General features: G+C 37.1%; 1 protein-coding gene across 1 annotated transcript in view; it reads left to right on the top strand.

Annotated features, from left to right (window-relative positions):
- The first annotated feature begins 723 nt into the window (after positions 1-723).
- Positions 724-20038, top strand: part of LOC105626599 (unconventional myosin-XVIIIa) — a 49589-nt gene continuing 30274 nt past the window's right edge. The window contains exons 1-6 of the mRNA XM_012207892.1: positions 724-858; positions 1602-2249; positions 2803-3270; positions 6577-6708; positions 19410-19598; positions 19693-19869. Of these exons, the coding sequence (XP_012063282.1) occupies positions 724-858; positions 1602-2249; positions 2803-3270; positions 6577-6708; positions 19410-19598; positions 19693-19869 (1749 nt within the window). The remainder of the gene's footprint in view (positions 859-1601; positions 2250-2802; positions 3271-6576; positions 6709-19409; positions 19599-19692; positions 19870-20038) is intronic.

Below are 20038 nucleotides of genomic sequence, written 5' to 3' on the forward strand. Positions count from 1 at the left end.
TGTTTGATAAGAATTGCTAAATATTTAAAAAGGTAAAATTTTTTTGTTATACTATATGAATCAAACTTTTGAAATTATTATTATTTCATTCAACATTTGGTAGCAAACTCGATGCATAAATCTTCGAATCTCAGATCTTCGATCGTCCATTAAATACGCATTCATTAGCGATGCATTCTCGCGAGTATGACTAATGATTTTTGAATGAATTTCTAGGGAACGATCTCAAGGGAAATCCGATGAATGCCGCCCCATCGCCGGTCGATAGGGTGCACCGGTGCGCTGTGGGGCGAGCCGGGGCATTGGAAGAACCTCCCTCGAACGAACGACGCGACCTATTCCGAAACGACTTGTGACAGACAGCCGGTTTTCAAGTCGTCGTGAGTGTCGGGCATCGCGACGGCGGTGACGAAACGATGCGCGCGACTCCGCGTGTCTCGCACGGCCAATAGCGTCGATCACGCGCGAGTCGCGGCAAGAGTTCATTTATTTTGTTGATGCTACATGATCACGATTCGTAACACATAGCACACATACACACACACACACACACGCCACACACATACACATATATATATATATATATATATGCTACGAGGTGCGAGAAATCAAGACTGCCCGCGATCGTGTCACGTGGGACTAATCGAGCAATCGAGAAACGAGATATCGTATGTTATCTCTTTCTCGCATTCGCGTTCTTGGGACGTTTAGCGAGTGAAGAAGATGTTTAACTTTATGAAGAAGGCCGCAGAGAAGGACGACAAGGAGAAGCGGAAGCGCGAAAAGAAGGAACGGAAGGATGTCAAAAAGCGCGATCGCAGCAGCATGTCCGCGGAGGAGCTTCTGCGATTGGACGAGGTAAATGCAAGAACATCGCAGGGGAATTCTTATTAAGAAACTCTTACTCTGCTGTGACTTTTTTCAATTTTCCTATTATCCTGTATCGCTAAACTGAAACAGATTATTATAATCTATATTGTTATCTTAATTGTGAGCTTCGCCAGTTTAATTTTTTATATTAAGCATGTGACGAATGCGCGATTGGTTATCGCGTCTTGTAATGACAAAATGAGTGTACACTGATACTGCTTACGAATTCGAGTTGCACGAAGTTACCGATATCTTGTTCAGATTACAAATCATATCAGCATAAACAGAGCTATCATGAAATGATAAAATTTTCCATTGGCTTTCGTCAATTGATATTAATAAACTGTGCATTTAAAAAACATATGTACATCAATGACGATAATATAAAGAACTTAATTGATAGTAAGAAAATTTTTAGATAGAAATAAAGAGCGTAGAAATGCATTAAAATTTCGTCTTGAAAAGCTTTTTTTCTTTAGATCAGTATCGTCGCCAGCTGGATGTGGTTTCACGCGATAAGAAGTGTTGGTCGTATACTCGTTGCACATTAACGAAAAATAAAAATTGCAAAATTGTTCTGCAACATGGACAACACATCATTACAATCGCATCATTCAAAGAATAAAAGAAATCTCTTGAGAAAATTCATAGGATTCTATATGGTACATATTTTCAGCACCACTGATTTGAAAAGGTTCTCAAAAATGTCATTCTTTGGCGCTTTGTTACAGGTCCGTAGATCACTGAAAATTCCTGGTCGTCGGAAGGAGAAGGAAAAGTTACCGAGTGGCATCACTGCGGATTACAGTGCGTCGTTTTTCGCACATCTGGACCGCGATTTTTTAGACGCCTCGCAGAACGCAGGTCCAGGTTCGACGATTAGCGCTGGTGTCAGCAGTTGGACCACTAGAACATCTGACGGTTTAATGCAGAGTGACTCGTCGGAGGCATCTCTCACTTCTCTGACGATGACCACGACTACATCATCGACAACGACGAGTCACGCCGGTGGTCAGTCCGGCAAGTGTTTACCACCTTTACCACCAAAACCGCCGAAGCGAGGAATCCTCAAAGGACCCCGATTGACTGTCAACAGTTGCGCCGCGAACGTTCTTTCAGAAGAAAATACGTTGCAGAACGGCACCGAAACTAGTTACCAGGAAGCCAGTAATCTGTTGGTGAGAAACACTCTTCAGAACGAAGTGATTACCTATCAGAACGTACCGACACATCTTAACAGCGTTCTGAATAAGGACGACTACAGTGAAGAGGAAACAATGTGTCAAACCGCGTGGCACATCGTACAACAACAGACAATTCAACAACAATACCAGCAACAACAACAGCAACATCATCAAATCGACGCCAAACTGCTTCAGGTTAGATAACATCCTGCTTTCTCTTCCGCGCATCGGCCGTGGCGAAACCTGATTATTAGAATCATTTCCGAAACATTTAATGAAATGCCAAGTGATGGTTTGTTTAACATTTGATATGATGTGACACATCGAAAGAAAATCCCGTGAAACGAACGAGGGCAAATTATATCTTTTGCAATATTTATCATTTGTGTGATCAGATAGATTTATTTTCCGTAAATATCTTCATAAACAAATTTTTTTAATTAAAATTTTGTGTGAATGTAAATAACTTTTATTAATTAATTATTTTTATTTAAATTTTAATAAATAATTAAGTAATAAGTAATAAATGTGCTACAGATATTTTCATTAATATCTAAGTATTTCAATTTATTTTAATTTAACTCTAAATTTTAAATAATAAATGTGTTATAGATATTTCGTAATTCAAGATTTAATTGTCTTATATTTCTACATTTTTAAGATCATGTATAAACATATATCAATAATAAATAATAAGCAATAAATTTTACCACACGTAATTTCTAGTAGTATTCTCTATTATATTCAGGTTGTTACCAGTGCTAGTCCTTCCGCGGATTCCTTGACAGATACAACAAACTCGAGTTTTGCAACGCCACCGTTCAGTCTATCGCCCGTTGGTGAGTCTCAGGGTTTCTCGAGGTGGCGGTCGTCGGTCTCCTTTGAAGAACAGGGAATCGAACTACAACTCCCAGAGATCGTACCGCTCGAGTTACCTGAACCTAGGGAACTCACCATCCAGAGGCAACCTCCACCGCGAAATGATTTTGGTTTCTCGCTTCGTCGCGCCGTGATCGTCGAGCGAGCGGCAAACGGCGTCACGCAGATGCGACCAGTGATTTTCGCCGAACCTGGCGCTCTAGTGCAGCACAATAATGACACGGGTCTATTGCCCGGTGACAGACTGATCGAGGTCAATGGGATCAACGTGGATGACAAGTCGCGCGAGGAGATCATCGATCTCATCAAGAGCTCTGCTAGCAGTGTCACTGTAAAGGTAATCCTTATATTAATTACAGTGATTTAAAACAAATACACGCAAGTATTTTTTTTAATAATTTTAAAAAAGAAAATACTAATACAAATTAATAATTACTAATACAAATTAATAATTAGAAACATTCCGCATTTCTTTTTTAACATACACGTATATTTCTTTTGCGTGTCTGAACAAATAATTTTATAGAATATATTTTTCAAGAGTACATTTTTTTACCTAGATTCTATACTTTTGTGTGTGTGTGTGTGTGTGTGTGTGTGTGTGTGTAGGGTGGGGGGGTATACGTACGTACACACATACACAATAGTGTTCTCATCAGCTGAATGATGAGAAGTCGGAGCGTATCTTGAATATTGCGCAAGCGATATACTCTCTCTCTCTCTCTCTTTCTCTCTCTCTCTTATACTTTTCTCTTCTATAGATTATACCGATCATGTCCTTTTATACTCTATGAACAAACCTTTCTCTCGTTGAATGCGGGACAAGCTTATTAGCATAAATCTGATGGTATTTACTGGAAAGCAGTCTTTAATAATTGAACGCGGCGAAACATAGCGTTGTAACGATATAGCGACCTTAGATTATCAGTTGTCAATGATTAGCTTATCGCTCGTTTTGTTAACTTATCGAGTTCGTCACAATTGACCTTGGGCTCTTTAAAAATATCGTTTAAAAGACAGATATAAATGTTGTTCACTATAGCACAGGAAAATTCGCGTCGAACGTGGTGAAAGGCATCGTGGAATCTTTAGGTTCTTCAGAGGTCATAGAAAGGGGTCGATCAAGTGTCGTTCCATAGACCTTTAATACATCGCAGCAGCGAAATGTACTGCATTCTAATCAATAAAAACAATGATTATCAATTATGCAATTTTTTTCCGTTTTGATTTTAAAGAATGTGAGAAAATTAAACGTTTGGCTGAATAAAATGTTATTGTTCTTTAATAATTGCAAGATCGAAAGTTTGTATTTTTTGTTTGCATAGACAACAGCAGAGTGTATTCAGTAGGAAAAGCAACTATTGTAAAGTTCTTTAATATAATTGGTCTTATCCTTAATTTATTACTAGATCTAAACCAATCATATTAAAGACTTATTATAACAAAGCTGCTTTTTCTGTTGAATGCAGCCAATAACTATATGACGTTAAATAGCATATTATAAAAACTAATATTATTTTCATTGATGTCCAACCACCCGTCATATCATGTCGCTATCCTTATTTTAAACGAGAATGAATGTGATCAGCCATGAATGCACAAAAGGTGCGGGCGAACTCTTGGTAGGACAAATTATTGCGGCCGGTTCATTGCCACTGTTGGCAACGAATATAGCGGGATCGTGAGTCACGGTCCCCGCTAATAAAACTGTACTCGAGACACGAGGGACGGTCGTGTGAAAATAGCAGGCTTACCGAGAATCCGATCTTCTTCCATCGTCACCATCGAGCAAATCGACTACCACGAGCGTGCGCCTCATAAAGAGGGGCCAACTTTGCGGGTCCGGGCTCGGATCTGGAGAACGGATATAAAAGTAAAAAGGAGTTTAGAGGCGAGAGAAGATGCCCAAGCGCATCTGACCTTGCCCTGTAGCCATGGAATGCTAAAAATGCCGCCGCGTTCCTGCGGCCAGAAACGAAATGTATAATTCCGTCCGTTGCATCGTTCTCCCTTTCACTGCTTCCTCACGCACGCAGAATGTAATCTCCGGAGTAGATTGACTAAATTCGGAGATTTCATGCGTCAACGCGCGTCAGAAAATATCCAAGGATCGATGAAACATGACACGCGTTTCCGCATATAACTACCATCGTGGTGATGTTCTTTGAAGAACGATGACGAAACGTTTCTCGGAGAAAAATAGAAGTATAACTACGATGCGTGCGATAGGGAAGAGAATAATATCGTCATACGTGTATATATATATATAATTGTGTTTATTTATCTAAGAATTAAGAATTACTTAAGCACCTCGGAGCGCAATCATTCCAAACATGTAAATATCCGAAAATATCGAGCGCGTAAAAGGATGAGAGGAAGAGAAAGGAAATGAGCATAAAAGCGAGAAAGAGAGAGACGCAAAGGGGGGAAAAACCGGATGTAATTCACTCACAAATCGAGCGTTATATTATTATACGCTACATATAGGGTGTATAAAAATTTGTATACTTTTTTTATATTAGAAATTCTTTCTTTAGGAATTGCATTTATTTTAATACAATTTTAATTTGCACGGCAGGTATGTTTCTTAATAAATTATATCTTTAAAACTGAAAATATCGCGTGTAGCCATCCTGGCGTATCAGAGCGTGAAGATACCTGCTTTAATGTGCAATTCTCATTTATCATCGTGATAACACCAAGGAACTGAATGGTCAACGATGCAAGCGGGAAATACTGGCAGGGAAGGCTGCATCTACCGGGTGTTGTTGGTCCCCAATGCACATACATATCTATGTGAGGGACCAGTCCTTGCTTCTCCTCTTTCCCCTCCCCCCCCCCTCCCTCCTCTCTCTCATTCTCTTTCTCTGTTCACGACATAGCAGTCGTCAGAAGGAACGTGACGTGATTTACATATTTATGTATAGGTAACACGCCGCGCGGCACAGGCCCCTCTCGGTCAACATCCTGCTTCCTGTTCTCTCTCTGTATTGAGCACGAGAGCACGAGCTCGGCCCCGTGCGCGTAAGTCGTGTGTATACACCGCGTACCCCGTTATACACGTTCGATGAACAATGTGTGTGCATATCGGGTACGCAGACACGTCGATAACAGGCGGAGCCATCTGTAACGGTGATTAATCGGGATTAGGTGAACGACGAAGGATACTGACACGTATTCTATATATATGTTCGATATTATACTTCCGTTTTTAACATTTTCAGAATTCCAATATAATATAGAATCCTGATTTTTTTCTTAAGAAAATTTTAGATACATTTTTTTGATACATAAGAAGAAATCCTTAGAGGAAGAGATATCAACTTTGCGTTTCTCTTATAATATCTTTTTTTATTTCAACAATAAATCTTTCTATGAATAGTCGATAAAAAAAAATCCCTAGGCTACTTTTCAAAAAATTTCATAATGAAATTTTCACACTTATATTTATAATCCAGGCACGTGAAAAATTTCCATCCACATCTCTTTGAAATGTTAGTCACTTAATTTATCGCATGGATATTCATGACGTGATTATTCGTAAACGAACATAAATGAATTTTACCGCACTCGTCGGCACGCTCAAGGGCAAGCTCGCGTGATGCATATGCATTACAATATTAACGTATCGATTTCGTTGCAGGTGCAACCAGTCGCTGAGCTATCGGAATTATCGAGACGCGGTTGTGACGGACGTCAAGTCGAATTGGCACCTGCAAATATCCGCAGCGGCACGCTTCGCCGGTCCGGCAGTTTGCGGTTTCATCAAAATATAGTAAGTCTATTGCCATTTCCCGTTGATTTAACGATTTAGAGACTGATACAGTCGATGTATAAATCGAGTTTGTCGAGAAAATAAATGGAGAAATTTACAACATTTCTGAAACTTTTAACAATCGCCAATTTAAATTATTCATTGCATCTTCGGGCTTCTCTATAGTTTCCTATTCATATTTTTTTTATATTTCAATGTATAACTTTGTAGTTTGAATAATTTCTATGATACATCATGTGTGGAAAGTGACCTAAAGAGTAAAGAGAGCATAAGTAATGAGATAAAACGCAATCGACTTAGCGAAGGGTACGCGGAGAAATATAAGGATGACGCACAAAGAGGGCACAAAATTGCAGCGGAATGCGACAGAGCTGCAGCGTGATGCGGTAGCGAGGAAAGAGGAAGACAATAGTGGAGAGACGCTCACTTTCCACCCACATTCCCTAGAGCGGCGTAGTGGCATAGCAATCGCATAACGGTACATCTTTACTGACTGCGTCGTACCGTAATACCTCGTTTCCGCCGAAGTTCGAGGTATAATCTAAACTATGGGCACAACCCGTTACAAGAAAATGCCCACTTTTCACGGTGCATTTGGACACATTTTTAAGAGTCAAAGTATATATCAAGTGCAAATTAAAAAGAAAAGCCTAAAAAATATAAATACTATTAAAAAAAAAGAATTATCTTTTACAAGCAAATTTCCCGAATGCGATGAACAATTGGTATTTTATTGCGAAAGCTGAAACTGCAATTATTATAAATGAGGCAATAATTGCATAGATCACAATGAGAAACATTAAAAGATACACATTGATCCGGGATTGACGCTTATAATGTGAGCAAAAATGAACATTTGTGTCACCACTATTCCACATGTTGGATGTCCTCATTCATTCCGCGGCTTCACTGGTAGTCGAGCTTGCAGGCTTTCAAGAAGCTGCCTTCATTAAATTAAATTGTCACGCGACGTAATGCACATTCCTACTCGTTATCGCAAGATCGAAACGTCGTTGCAAACGAACACACTCAAGAATGAGCGGTATCGCATCCGCATTTCTGCAGAATTCATCGATAAACATGAAATGCAAATTGCATTATATATATGTCAAAACATACATTAATTATATTTTCGCATGATACTAATGGAATGATATAACAGGATTCGTTAAAGCCCTCGATGACAGTTTGATGATATTCTATTTTTTTAATGTGATCTCAAAGTAGAATGTGAAGAAATATCTATATGTATATCTGTCAAGTGTGTAAATACTCTCATAAATCTTACGGTAAACGTAGATTACTTTGGTATATAGGGAACTCTGTAATTGTCACCTTATTAATTCAGTTGTTTAAGCTTTCCTGTTGATCTCGCAATAGAAAATCAGATCTCACCAGTCTCACTTACAATAATACAAATATAATTGCAAAATAATGCAATTGTTTTGAGAAATGAAACGAACACGGTAATCATGAACATGAACATCGTTGCTAACAGCGCAATTTGCACACACGTCGGAGTAATACGAGTAACGACGTGTCGTAATTGGCAATTAGCTTTAACAAAGTGCATTATGTTGATGTTAAAATACATAGCAGAATGAGTGTAATATTTACTGACGGTCGATAAAGCCGACTGTATAGCGGCATAGTAAAGAACGTGCTGCCGACATGCCATTGTGGAGAACAGCAATATCTTTTTTATGTTTCAATAAGATTACCCTTCTCAAAACTTTCTTGTGTATACATTGAATAAAAATTTTTCTCTCATTAAACGTTCTTTAAAAATTCACACATTGTTTAATGAGGAAATAGATTACTTATATTAAATTCCAAGGAAAGATTAGGAAAATATATTTTGAAAAAAAATGTTCATAGAACTTTAATTAAAAAATTAAATTTAAAGATTGGACATATGTTCAGAGAAAGCATTTTTTTATAGTGCATTTTTTTATAGTTAAGAAAAATGTATTAAAGTTTAATAAATATTTGTTTGAATAATATTAGAGGAATAGTTATTAAAAATGTAAACATATATTTATCTGAATATCAAAATCATTAATTTGATTTAATTATAATCTTTTTATTTAGTTTTATTTGTTTACCATAAGTAAAGTGTTAAATTAATACTATTCAAACAAATATTTATTAAAATTTATTATTTTTCAGTGACAATTGTATAAATCACATATGTAGAATTAGGGATGCATCGAATCATAAAATTATCGGATATCCGATATTTTCTGGATATCCGACCAAATTTCGAGTCTAAAAAATGTCTAAAAAAAGCTGAATAAAAAAAGAAAAAAGCGGGCAAAAAAGAAAAGGATTATAAGGGAAAAATAGTGATAATAATTATGATTTTAATGTTATCGTCCGAGTTTGATTATCAATAGAGATGATAACTGTAGAAAAAAAAATTATAATTTTGCAACATATAAGACATTATAACATTGAATATGCACACTTATTTATAGAACATTTATATAATAAAAAAATCAACAATTTAATGATATAAAATTTCAATCGGATATATTTCTGGATACTAATGACATCTGACTATCCGATCGGATACTAAAAAGAGATGCCAGATACCGGATACTTTTTGGATATCCCTATATAAATTATATAATTGAATTATCTTTTATAATTATTGCAATAAAAGCTGAAAGATTATGTGTTTGGAATGTATTATATTACTGTACATTAATTCTACATACAAAATTTGTACAGTCATTTATACTATTACTACTACTTTTTTTTTCTCTGAATATAAAACTTTCTAATCATTTCGTCATTTCGCGAATTTTATTTCCGAGATCAACGACGGAACAGTCGCACTTCGGATATTAAAAGTCTGAAAGTCAACCAATAAAAAAATTATAATCTTATTAATCACAGAACTGGCGAATGCCGTTAAACTCAGATCTGTATACAGCTGCAAAATACGAGTCAGTAGTTGCTTGGGGTGGTACACGATTTGCAACGTCCTCGTGTAGCTCTCCGCTCTCTCACGGTGCGACATGACGGCTCGCTCGCTCGTTCGCTCACTCGCCCATTTTGTCTCAACGTATCAGCTACGTAAATGTCAAATTACGTAATTAGAATTGCATGTTACGCGCTACGTAGTGAGTAATTACGTCGTTACCGCCGCAGCACTATTATTACGCCCGCGAGGAAGGTACTGAATATATACGCGTGATAATATCGCCGATCGCCGGGGGATCCCCGCCGCGCCGCGCCGGTCATTCGTCGCGCGATATGTAGGCCAATAATCATATCTCCGCCGTATGTAAGAACGCGAGCAGGATTTCCTTTTCCATCCGGAAAATCGCACCGTTAGCTCTGCCGCAATCGTTAACGACGTATGCCGCAAATTCATTATTTCTTTAGATCGATGCAAATGTTGTTATTGACAAGAAGTACTTTCTTAAGAAGATGTGTGATACATGAGCTAAAGCATTAAAAGCGATGCACTTACGGTTGCAGTCTTGCAATGACGTCAGTTTATTGCCTATAAATATCGGACGTTTAAAAAAAAAAGTAGGTTGCCCACGCGAGCGGAGGATCACACGAGTTTAATGGCCTCCACGTTGTATGCATCTATGGCTTTGCAAGCTATTGCTGGCATACCGTTGATGAAACACGTACTACACTTCAGCAGCGAAAATAACGAAATTTTTTTATCCTTCGTTCCTTTAACCTTGGATGAACGTCACATAATTCACGACCCGAATTTTAATTAGAAGAATAATATTACAGAGGCATCTCCAAATTTAATGAATTTGAGATATGAATACGCTATCAATTTAACTCATAAAATCCAAATGGCGCGAATCGCTTAAATTTTCATCGTGCTATTTCGCAAAAATGAATAGGCACTCAAGCGCTGCGAATAAATTTGCATGTAATTGCGATCGGTAGGCAAAAGGCGAAGTCGGTCGCTGCATTCGCGGCGCGGCGCGGCACGACGGGGCGTAATTTGTATTTTATGCACGTAATCGTGGTGGCTTGGGAGTCCACGTATATAGGTACATACGTGTATACCTGCACCCGCCCTTTTATCTGCCCACGTTGATGCAAGACGGCGTTAACGCGTTATACCCCAGTCGTCAGCGGCTCGTAGCGAGAGGCATCTTGATTGCGATAGGCGAGAGATGCCGCGATTGCTGCGTGCATTACGCTTCGGCTGATTCTTAGCGCCTCTCTGACACTGCCTCCTGTAACCGTCGCATTGCCCCCTTGTGGATATCGTACCGATTTTCTCGATCTTTTAATTTTTTTAATTAATTCTTTTTGTGTTAGCATTGATGCGAACTATTCTTGTCCTTTAAAATTCGCTTTTTAAAAATTGCCGATAATTGTATTTTAACATGGAGTTCTTTTTGTATAATAACGTACACTAAAAATGTATTTTTCATTTCTTATTATTTCTGTTCTGTATTTTATGTATACATTATTTTATACATACAAATATACTTTTATATTTATTCATACAGATATACTTTTATAGTTATTTATGTAAAAGTTCATAAGAGTTCATCGTAGAATTTCATTGTAGAACCAAATTTAAATTTGACAACACATAGTTTTGTGTAAGTTTTTAAGGAATCAATAAACAATGTTAGGACGATACCCAGAAAATGGAGCAATCATATCGCGAATATACGGATTCTATCGCGCTCAAGCTTATTTTAAATCGAATTAAGATGGTTTACACGCATGAATGTAAGCGTGTTACTCGCACTGTACGGCTCCAAGTACGCGCGCTGTTATAGATTTACGACTCGCGTCTGCTATGATACCAGTCAATCCGGTCTGTCCGTCAATCCGTGAGTCATCGAACGTTATTCTTTCTGCTCAACAGATCAAAAACAACATTCAGTTTTGATTCAAATGTTAATTTAGTATCGTCATTGTCATGTTTCTTCTGATCGCCTAAAAGCAGCTATCAATAACAACCATTTTGTACAAAAAAAATGTATTTTTTTCATGTTCACCTTCTCGTACATTTTAACATTTTCATGACTTTTTTTCTTTCTTCTTCACATCGAATTGGACATCTTTCTTAAATCTACCATTTATAACTTCACCGGCAACCACGCCTACGCCAAACGCACAAGGTCGGTTTAGCAATTCGCGCAGCATGAGCGACTAAAAGACTCGTTTTCCATTTCATTTCTTTTTTCTCTCTCTCTCTCTCTCTTAAGAATCTGGTGCGACCTCGAACGACCTTTCCTCATGGATTCTATCGATATTTTCGATAGGTTCTTATCAAGATACATACTGTAGTTATTCTTAGATGCAAAATACCAGTTACATTTACATTTACCTTCGTGACTTATAGAATGATAGATTTCATTATTATTTTTTCAAGACGGTAATGTGAATCTTGGAAGCACAATCGGACAGTGACATGTGCTGCATTAGAAGATAACGGTTATTGAAATCCAATTGTTCATTGAATGCGGCGCGTCAAGTCGAGTTTGTCTTATTTGTCGCATATGTTATGCACTCGCGCGATTCGCATCGAGAGATCACCGGCCGTTTCGACCTACACTTTAATTCCAGTTGTTCCACCTATCTCCTCGTCGTCCGTTCTCCACTAAGCGCAGCATAAAAAATGTGCATAGCGCGAGTCGCTGCATGGAACAATGTTACCGTGAAGCGCGGTCGCACATCGTGCACCGTGAGAAACAGGAGCTACTCTTGGCAGGAAATTTCTTACTATGCAGAAGGTTTGCACTAACGAGCATCGATCGACGGATACGTATGTCGCAATGAAAAAAAGCAATCATGATATTAATGATCGATAATTGAGAACGATAATTATAATGTGTGTTAAGCGAAGCATTTATACCAGATATGCTACGTCATTCTACGTATTACTAGTTTTAATCTTTCTGATCATATCAACAATTTCCATACACATACTAGTAAATCGCACTGTTATTGTTTGCTTCTAATTTTTTTTTACTATCGATTTACATGGAAAAAGATAATGTTGGATTAATATCATTTTTTCCGTGTATATCGATAGCAATAAAATTTGCTATCGATTAGAAGCAAATAGCTCCAAACAGTGCTGTTAATACAACAGCATTAACGATAGCAATTACAGACAGTCTAATCTTGTTAATTTAATTACACAGTATTAATGAAATAAATATGTCATGCTCTTGTTGTAATAAAATGTTATTTGTTTCATTAATACTATATCATTGAATTAATAAAATTATTTTTAATTAAACTGCAGTTGGCTAATACATTTAATACATTTTTTTCGTATATTCATTAAATCGCGCTAAGTTATTACACAACAATCTCAAGGCAACCCAAATCTTCCTGTTCTTTTCATTTTCAGCAAATCTGCTCTTGTTTAAATAAAGTGTTATTTATTTCATACTGTAATTGAATAATTATTTTCAATAACTTCTATTGACTAATGTTGTTAATAGATCTTTTCTTTTCTACCGTCCAACTGAATCGTGTTAAATCAATATAAAGCCATGACGCTCTCGAGTTAGTCCAAATCATTCATTTATTTTGGAGATCTGGCCTTAGAGGAGTATGCGTGCGCGCAGTATGTAAATCTTTTTTTTTTATCTACTTTTAATTCATCAATCTGATGCGTCCCACGCGCCGTAGACAAAATGTAACAGAGAAATTGTCGTGTAGCAATCCACCCACGACGATCGATTCAGGACGTTCCTCGTCTCCGCAATGAATACACACCATTGTCGAACAATGACAACGATGCGTCATCGATCTGGCATAATTTAAAACCTAGAATAGCGCGTTTAGAAAACTAATTGCCTCTTTCCTCACAATCGATCAAACACTACACGTCCTTGAATGGTATTATCTCGTCCAAGTGGCTCTTTTTCTGCGAATTTCAACTGATATGAGGAAAGAAGCTAAAGAGAGTTGTTTTTATCATTTACTTCATTAATCGATATGGCATCTGCATATATACTTTGGATATTACCGATGCGCGAAGCGAATTATTGTACATCGAGAAATTCTGCGGTAGTTTCTTGCGACCAATATGGCGGTGATACTCGCAAAGAGCTAAACACCGGCTGCGCTGTTATATTACGTCTCTCTCTGTACTGGCGCATGTTTGTGGCAATGTCCGTCCGTCGGATAACTCGGTTTGGTTGGACGCAATCTCGCGTGTTACAAGTTTCTTAAAATAGCAGCTCAGTGCTCCCTCGAAACTTCACGAATGCGCTTCTCTTGGCAGCACGTGCAAATCATCGCTTCGACGTACTGCACGTGATTAATCCGTGGATGTTTTCCTCGGACTTTGAAAGATCATGATTTTCTTTCCGCCACACTTATAATCATGTGCAAAATTAAAACGTCACGGTGGCGTAATTCCATCTGCTAGCTGCGAGATATAAAATTTAAATTTAAAAAAATTGGAAAGTACAATATACAATATATTCTAGCAAAACATACCTTTAGAAAAAACAAAAAGGCGAAATACAAAGTATAAAACTACTTAAAAAAAAACTCATTATATGCTAGTTTTCATTTTAAGAAGCAAGACTAGACTGAGAGTTCCTTAAATAAGACACTTCCCGTGCTTGCCTAGAACTCCCTTCTGAAGAAAGCTATATATAAACACTTCTGTACTCCTGGCATTTCCTCCATGTCTCGTTCGAAGCTTTCAAAAACGCGGGAGTTTAGGACAGTAAACGGTAACTATATATATTTGAAGCGAAGTCGAGTATTTCTTAGAAACGATTCTTGCGCTTACATTACGCTTCCGTAGGTTGAGTTCCGTGGCCTCTAAGAGGAAGCTTGCCATTTAATTTCAGACAATGAACTATATCATTAGTTTCAAACTATATATGTAGATAAAATGAGTGAACATATTAAAATATTTTAATTTTGAATAATGGTTTAAATTGCAAAATTGTTGTTTGTTTTTTTATGTTGGAAGTAAAGAATTATATATGACTAAGTCTTTTACTGGTAAAATATATATATGTTCAAAATAACATTACGTTGCGAAAAAAGATGTCGAATTATTTCGCCTGGATCTCCGAATTTGCGCTAATTGCATCTTGATTCGCAATCACCGTGAAATCGGATCGGCCTACTAGCCGACTGTTTGCTGTCTGCACAAGTCGCGGAGGAAGGACGTTGGAGTAACCAAAGCCGAGCGTATGATCGGCCGACTGATAGAGGGACTGAGAGGAGACAGCTGAGCGACAGAAGCGGGAGACGAGGATGGAGGAACGTGGAGAACGAGCCGAGCGGGAGAATTACGTTTCGTGATGGAGAGAAAGAACTCCCGGGCGGCTCTCGTGGGCACACGCCTCTCTCGTTCTCCTCGGTTCTCCTCAACGAGAGGACCTGTCTCTGTCTTGGAGCACTAGCGTTACTTCAGTCGACACTCGGGAGACCCCCGTGATGCTCCTCGTGATCAAGTCCTGTCCTCGTGACCGTCGTAGCAGTCTCGCGTCATGAAAGGATCTCCTGGAGAAAGCCACGTTTTAGTTTTCGCGGATGTGAGTCGTTGGTTGAAACGCTTTAAAACGGAAACTGAGAGAAACGTGTCAGAAAATTGATAAATTTGCGTGATGACATTCACATCTTCATGAATTAATACATCTCGGTCGAGTTTGATAACGATAATCAGCGGTGCTGCTTGAAAATAGATTTTAAAGATATGTCATATATCGGATATATATTGCGAATATATAGTGGAAACTAAGTGATTGATATCTTCTATTGCATGTCGTGACTTCAAGAAAAATGTGGAATTAATAGGATGATAGGATTAATGATTCATTATTAGTGGATACCAATCAAGATAACCAAAGCAAGACATATAGTATAATAAAGTTTCGTGATTATCAAACATCTTACGTTAAAGACATAATCTCGCATTATCGTGTTAAGTGATGAAGAAATTTTCAACTTTCGACTGTTAATTAAGAATTCTATAGATGTGAATTCTCAAGCAAACTTAGGAAAGTCCGCTGCGTAAGAGGAACCTCGTCGGGATTAGTGATAATTGCGTTGGAAAACTAACAACGTAAAACTTGCTTCTCTTGACGAAGAGAGATCAAGAAGATGCCACGCAGCAGGGATGATGTCGATAATATGTCGCTCGATGCACATCATCTTCTTCACAGATCTTGTAGAGGCAAAGCTCATGCCAGTGGGATAGTTAAACAAAACAATCGTCAAGGCTTTCCTTCGCAAAAGATCCTAAAGTCACCGGCGCAGGATTTTTCGAAGCAGCACGAATTCAGCAACGGTGTCGTCCTCGACAGAAAACATAGCAGAAATAGTACGAGCTCATGGGAGTGCAGTGACAGCGACAGCATGCACTCTTCCGAAATTGGACAAAACGGTTGTCCGGAGAATCGACTGATCAACTCAAATCGCTTCCTCGAACGAACGTCAAGTGTCAAATCCAATGCCAAAGAAAAAATCAAAGGATCTCATGGGAGCTATCAATATTCGCCATCATTACGAGCTACCAAAAGCTTCAAGAAGGAGAGCTGGGCGGATACTTTGCGTGTAGGATGCATGGACGACAGGATTAAGAGAATGGAAAAAGGCTGGAATGACAGTAATGTCATCAGGACGCCAAAGGAACGCAAGTGGCATAGGATCACAGCGGAAATAGAGCAGAAAATACCGAGCATGGATAATGGGATCCGGATGTTTAGTTTCAAGAGTAGCTGGGCCAATAACTCAAAGAAAGTATCGAAGAGGAGTCGACCAGGTCACCAAAGATGCGCGAAACCAATTCAAGACATTATCGAATGGGAGGAGTTGTTTGAGATAGCCTTGGCTAGGAAGATAAGACGAAAAATACGAGAGAACGGAAAAGTAGAGTCAAGCATAATGAAGAATGTGAAACACGGAGAAAGTAATCGCGCGAAGGACGAAGGAGAGTGTATGAAGCGCCTCGAGGTTCTTTTGGAAAATAAGGTGATGCCGCAAACGGACGAGGTATGTTTTGCAAAAGATTTAAAGAAAATCGGAAGTTTCTCCAACTGCTCTGCTGAATACATTGGCCTGAACCAATGGAAAATAATTTTTGTTAATAAAACGATTGAGAAAATGTCGATTCTTACGAAATAAAAGATTTCGAAATAATACAAGATACAAAAAATGATTTCTTTTTATTATCTTTCTTCTATTAATTTATTCGACTTCGAATTATCTTTCTTCTATTAATTTATTTTAGAAATGACGTTATTCTTTATCGAACTATCAATTTCGATAAAATGAATTGAGATATACTGATGTGTAATTTCATTAGATTAGAGCATAAAGCTTCATCTTCAACATGATATATGCCTTTAAAGAACCCAGGAAATTTCTGGCAAATTGTCATCGCGTGAGAGCGCGTGAAACTCGTTTAAAGGGCAAACTCGTAATATTCAAACAATCTCCTCATTTAGGCCTTTGAAGGAGCGGCGTTTGCCTCGTATTCGTGAAACAATAGCGCGTTGTACGCTACCAATGAGCCCCGAGACTTGATATAATAATGTATATATCAGGAAACTCGCTATTCTGTCTTCCTTACCTGGTGGAACCATACGAGTCACCGTTTCGCAATTGCTCGATGCGGAAATCAATACGCGAGAACTCGCAGCTGCACCGACAACGGTGATTCACAGGTTTAAAGAGAATAGAGCTGCGCGACACGCTTAACTTTTGTTCGCGTAAATCTAATAAATACTAATAAATCATTTAAACGATTACATAATTTCAATTAACATCCTATAATTATAATTAATCAATAATATAAAGAATATGCTGATAACATTCACTAAAGCCATCAATATGACCGTTAACAATAAGACCGTTGTATAATTCTATTGTCAATATTGCCAATGAAGTTGTTCTTATTTCAAAAATATTGGTTCGATATGAAATAACAAATTGAAAACGTTTATTTGTCTATGTCTTCGAGATCATAGTCATTTCATTCTGAAGAAGAACACAAGGACACATGAAAATGAGAGAAGATAGAAATAGAAAGGATCGAGTGAATGCCATTTGGATGTTAATAAGTAGTCGTAGTTAATAGTACGCAAGAATGTTCGTCTGTAGTCGTAATACGCAGCCACGCAATAAGACGTTTCATAAGACGATTCATCGCGTCTAACCGCTGGTAGCGAAATCGTCGAGGACGTCGCCGATTCAACTTTATCGTGTAGGTGTGCACTGTCCTCGCTAGGCCGTTCTTAGTAAATTACAGTGGGAAACTTCGATAAAACTAAAAGCTACGGGATCATTTCGCGCCGTGGAAAAAAAAAGGCGAAAGGCTCGCGTGACTGCGAAAGCAAATGAAAAGAAAAACATAATTTGAAAAAAAAACATAGCAATTTTCTATTTAATTAATGTCATTTTTTTACTCTTATCTGAATAAAATACAGGAGAGAGAATTGAAGAAAAGTATCATATTAAGTTTTAGCTTTTAATTATATCTTTAAAAATTAATAAAATAGGGGAAGATCACCGATACCGACATATCACATTGTTTTTAAACAATATTTCTTAAACAAAAGATTTCTTAAACAGAAGAAGAAAGAAATAAAAATGAAACTTTAAGTATATACAAACTAAAAGATGTCTTCTATCAGATAATATAAGTAATTTTTATAATATTATTTGTAATTTTGCAATAATTTTTTTATAAGCAGAAATAAGCATTTCTGACAAAATGGGCTTCAAAACTGATACAGTGAGCAGTAATGCTACATATTCCTATCTTTTTCTTTTACAAAAATTATCTGTATAAAATCTACAAGTGAATGTATATAAGATTTTCCAGAATCTTTTCACTTCGATATAAAACATTTTTATTGAATTATATGCGTATTTACTTTATACTATTTTGCAAAATGCAAATATATAACGTGACAGTTTTTCAAGAGCTTTCCCATATATGTACCATTGCCTTCAGCTATTCCGATAGAGTTATTTGACACTATAAAGCAACATTACAAAAATTAAGTTAGCTCGTAATTTGTTTTAGATAGGTATGCTGGTTTACGCTGCACCTCGATTTTATATTTAAAACAGCATTATGAAAAAACTAAGAGAAAAAATAATATAACTCACACACACACACACACACACACACACACACACACACACACACAAACGTTTGGGAAATTATAAGCATTTAAAACGATGTAATATTATAGTCGATTAATAATATAGTCGCTATTATTTTTAAATTATGCAATTTACAAAAAAGAAAATCATAAGAATTTTATTTTCGCATTCATACAATTTGTTTTTAGCTGATTTCATATAGAAATAAGTCATAAATATATACGAATAAATATATATGAATATAAATATATACGAATTATGCGTTTATATTTTTTTAATTAAGTTTATATTTTTTTAATATTTTTTTAATTAAAGATTAAACAGATCAGTTTTTATTAGTAAAGTGTAATAGTTAATTTATGAGAAATAAGGGGATGTCGCTTTAGGAATGTCAGTATCAGCGACTTTCCTCTATTTATTGAATCGAAATATTTATTGAATCGCATATTAAAAAGAATTGAATTTTTCAAAAAATCTTTATCTTTTTTTAAGACAGATCTCAATATAAGAAATATTTTTTTATCCTTTTGCACTTTTTTAGAAAATAAATATAGATGATTCACGCATACTGATATGTGCTTCTTTGTGATGTTGCACAGGCGCGATCGGAAGAGCATTTGGCGCAAGAACAAGCATGGTTAACTTCCGAGAGAATCTGGTTATTGCATCGTGGAGGTTTTACTCCGGCCTCAAAATGCGGTTCCACCGATCCCGACACAGGAAAACTGAGGATCCGATTGATCATCTCTGGAGAGGAATTGCTCGTGGACGAAGAAGATGTAGAGAAGGTATTACGGTGTTACTTCATACAAATAATTAATTTTGAATTATTAATCGATCAAACTAAACGTTATTATAATTTATTCATTGTTTACTGTTTAGGCTAATCCACCTCAGTTCGATAAAGCTGAGGAACTCTCGCAGTTGCGATTTCTGAATGAATCATCCGTTCTCCACACACTGCGACAACGTTATGCTAGTAACTTGATACATACGTATGCAGGAGACAGCATGATCATTATCAATCCAGTCGCGCCCTTGGCGATTTATTCTGAAAAGGTAAGGTCGCTTTGGAAGTTTACTTAACTTATATCACAATTTTTCAATGTAACAATTTGATAAAATTGCGATATTATTGTCGACTTGGGCTTTACAAAAGGAATTAATTTAAAAAATTTGCATCAATTCATGTATTATTAAATTTCGTATTTATTATATTTTCACGTTC

The sequence above is a fragment of the Atta cephalotes genome (assembly GCF_000143395.1).
Source record: "Atta cephalotes unplaced genomic scaffold scaffold00005, whole genome shotgun sequence".
NCBI classification, from domain to species: domain Eukaryota; kingdom Metazoa; phylum Arthropoda; class Insecta; order Hymenoptera; family Formicidae; genus Atta; species Atta cephalotes.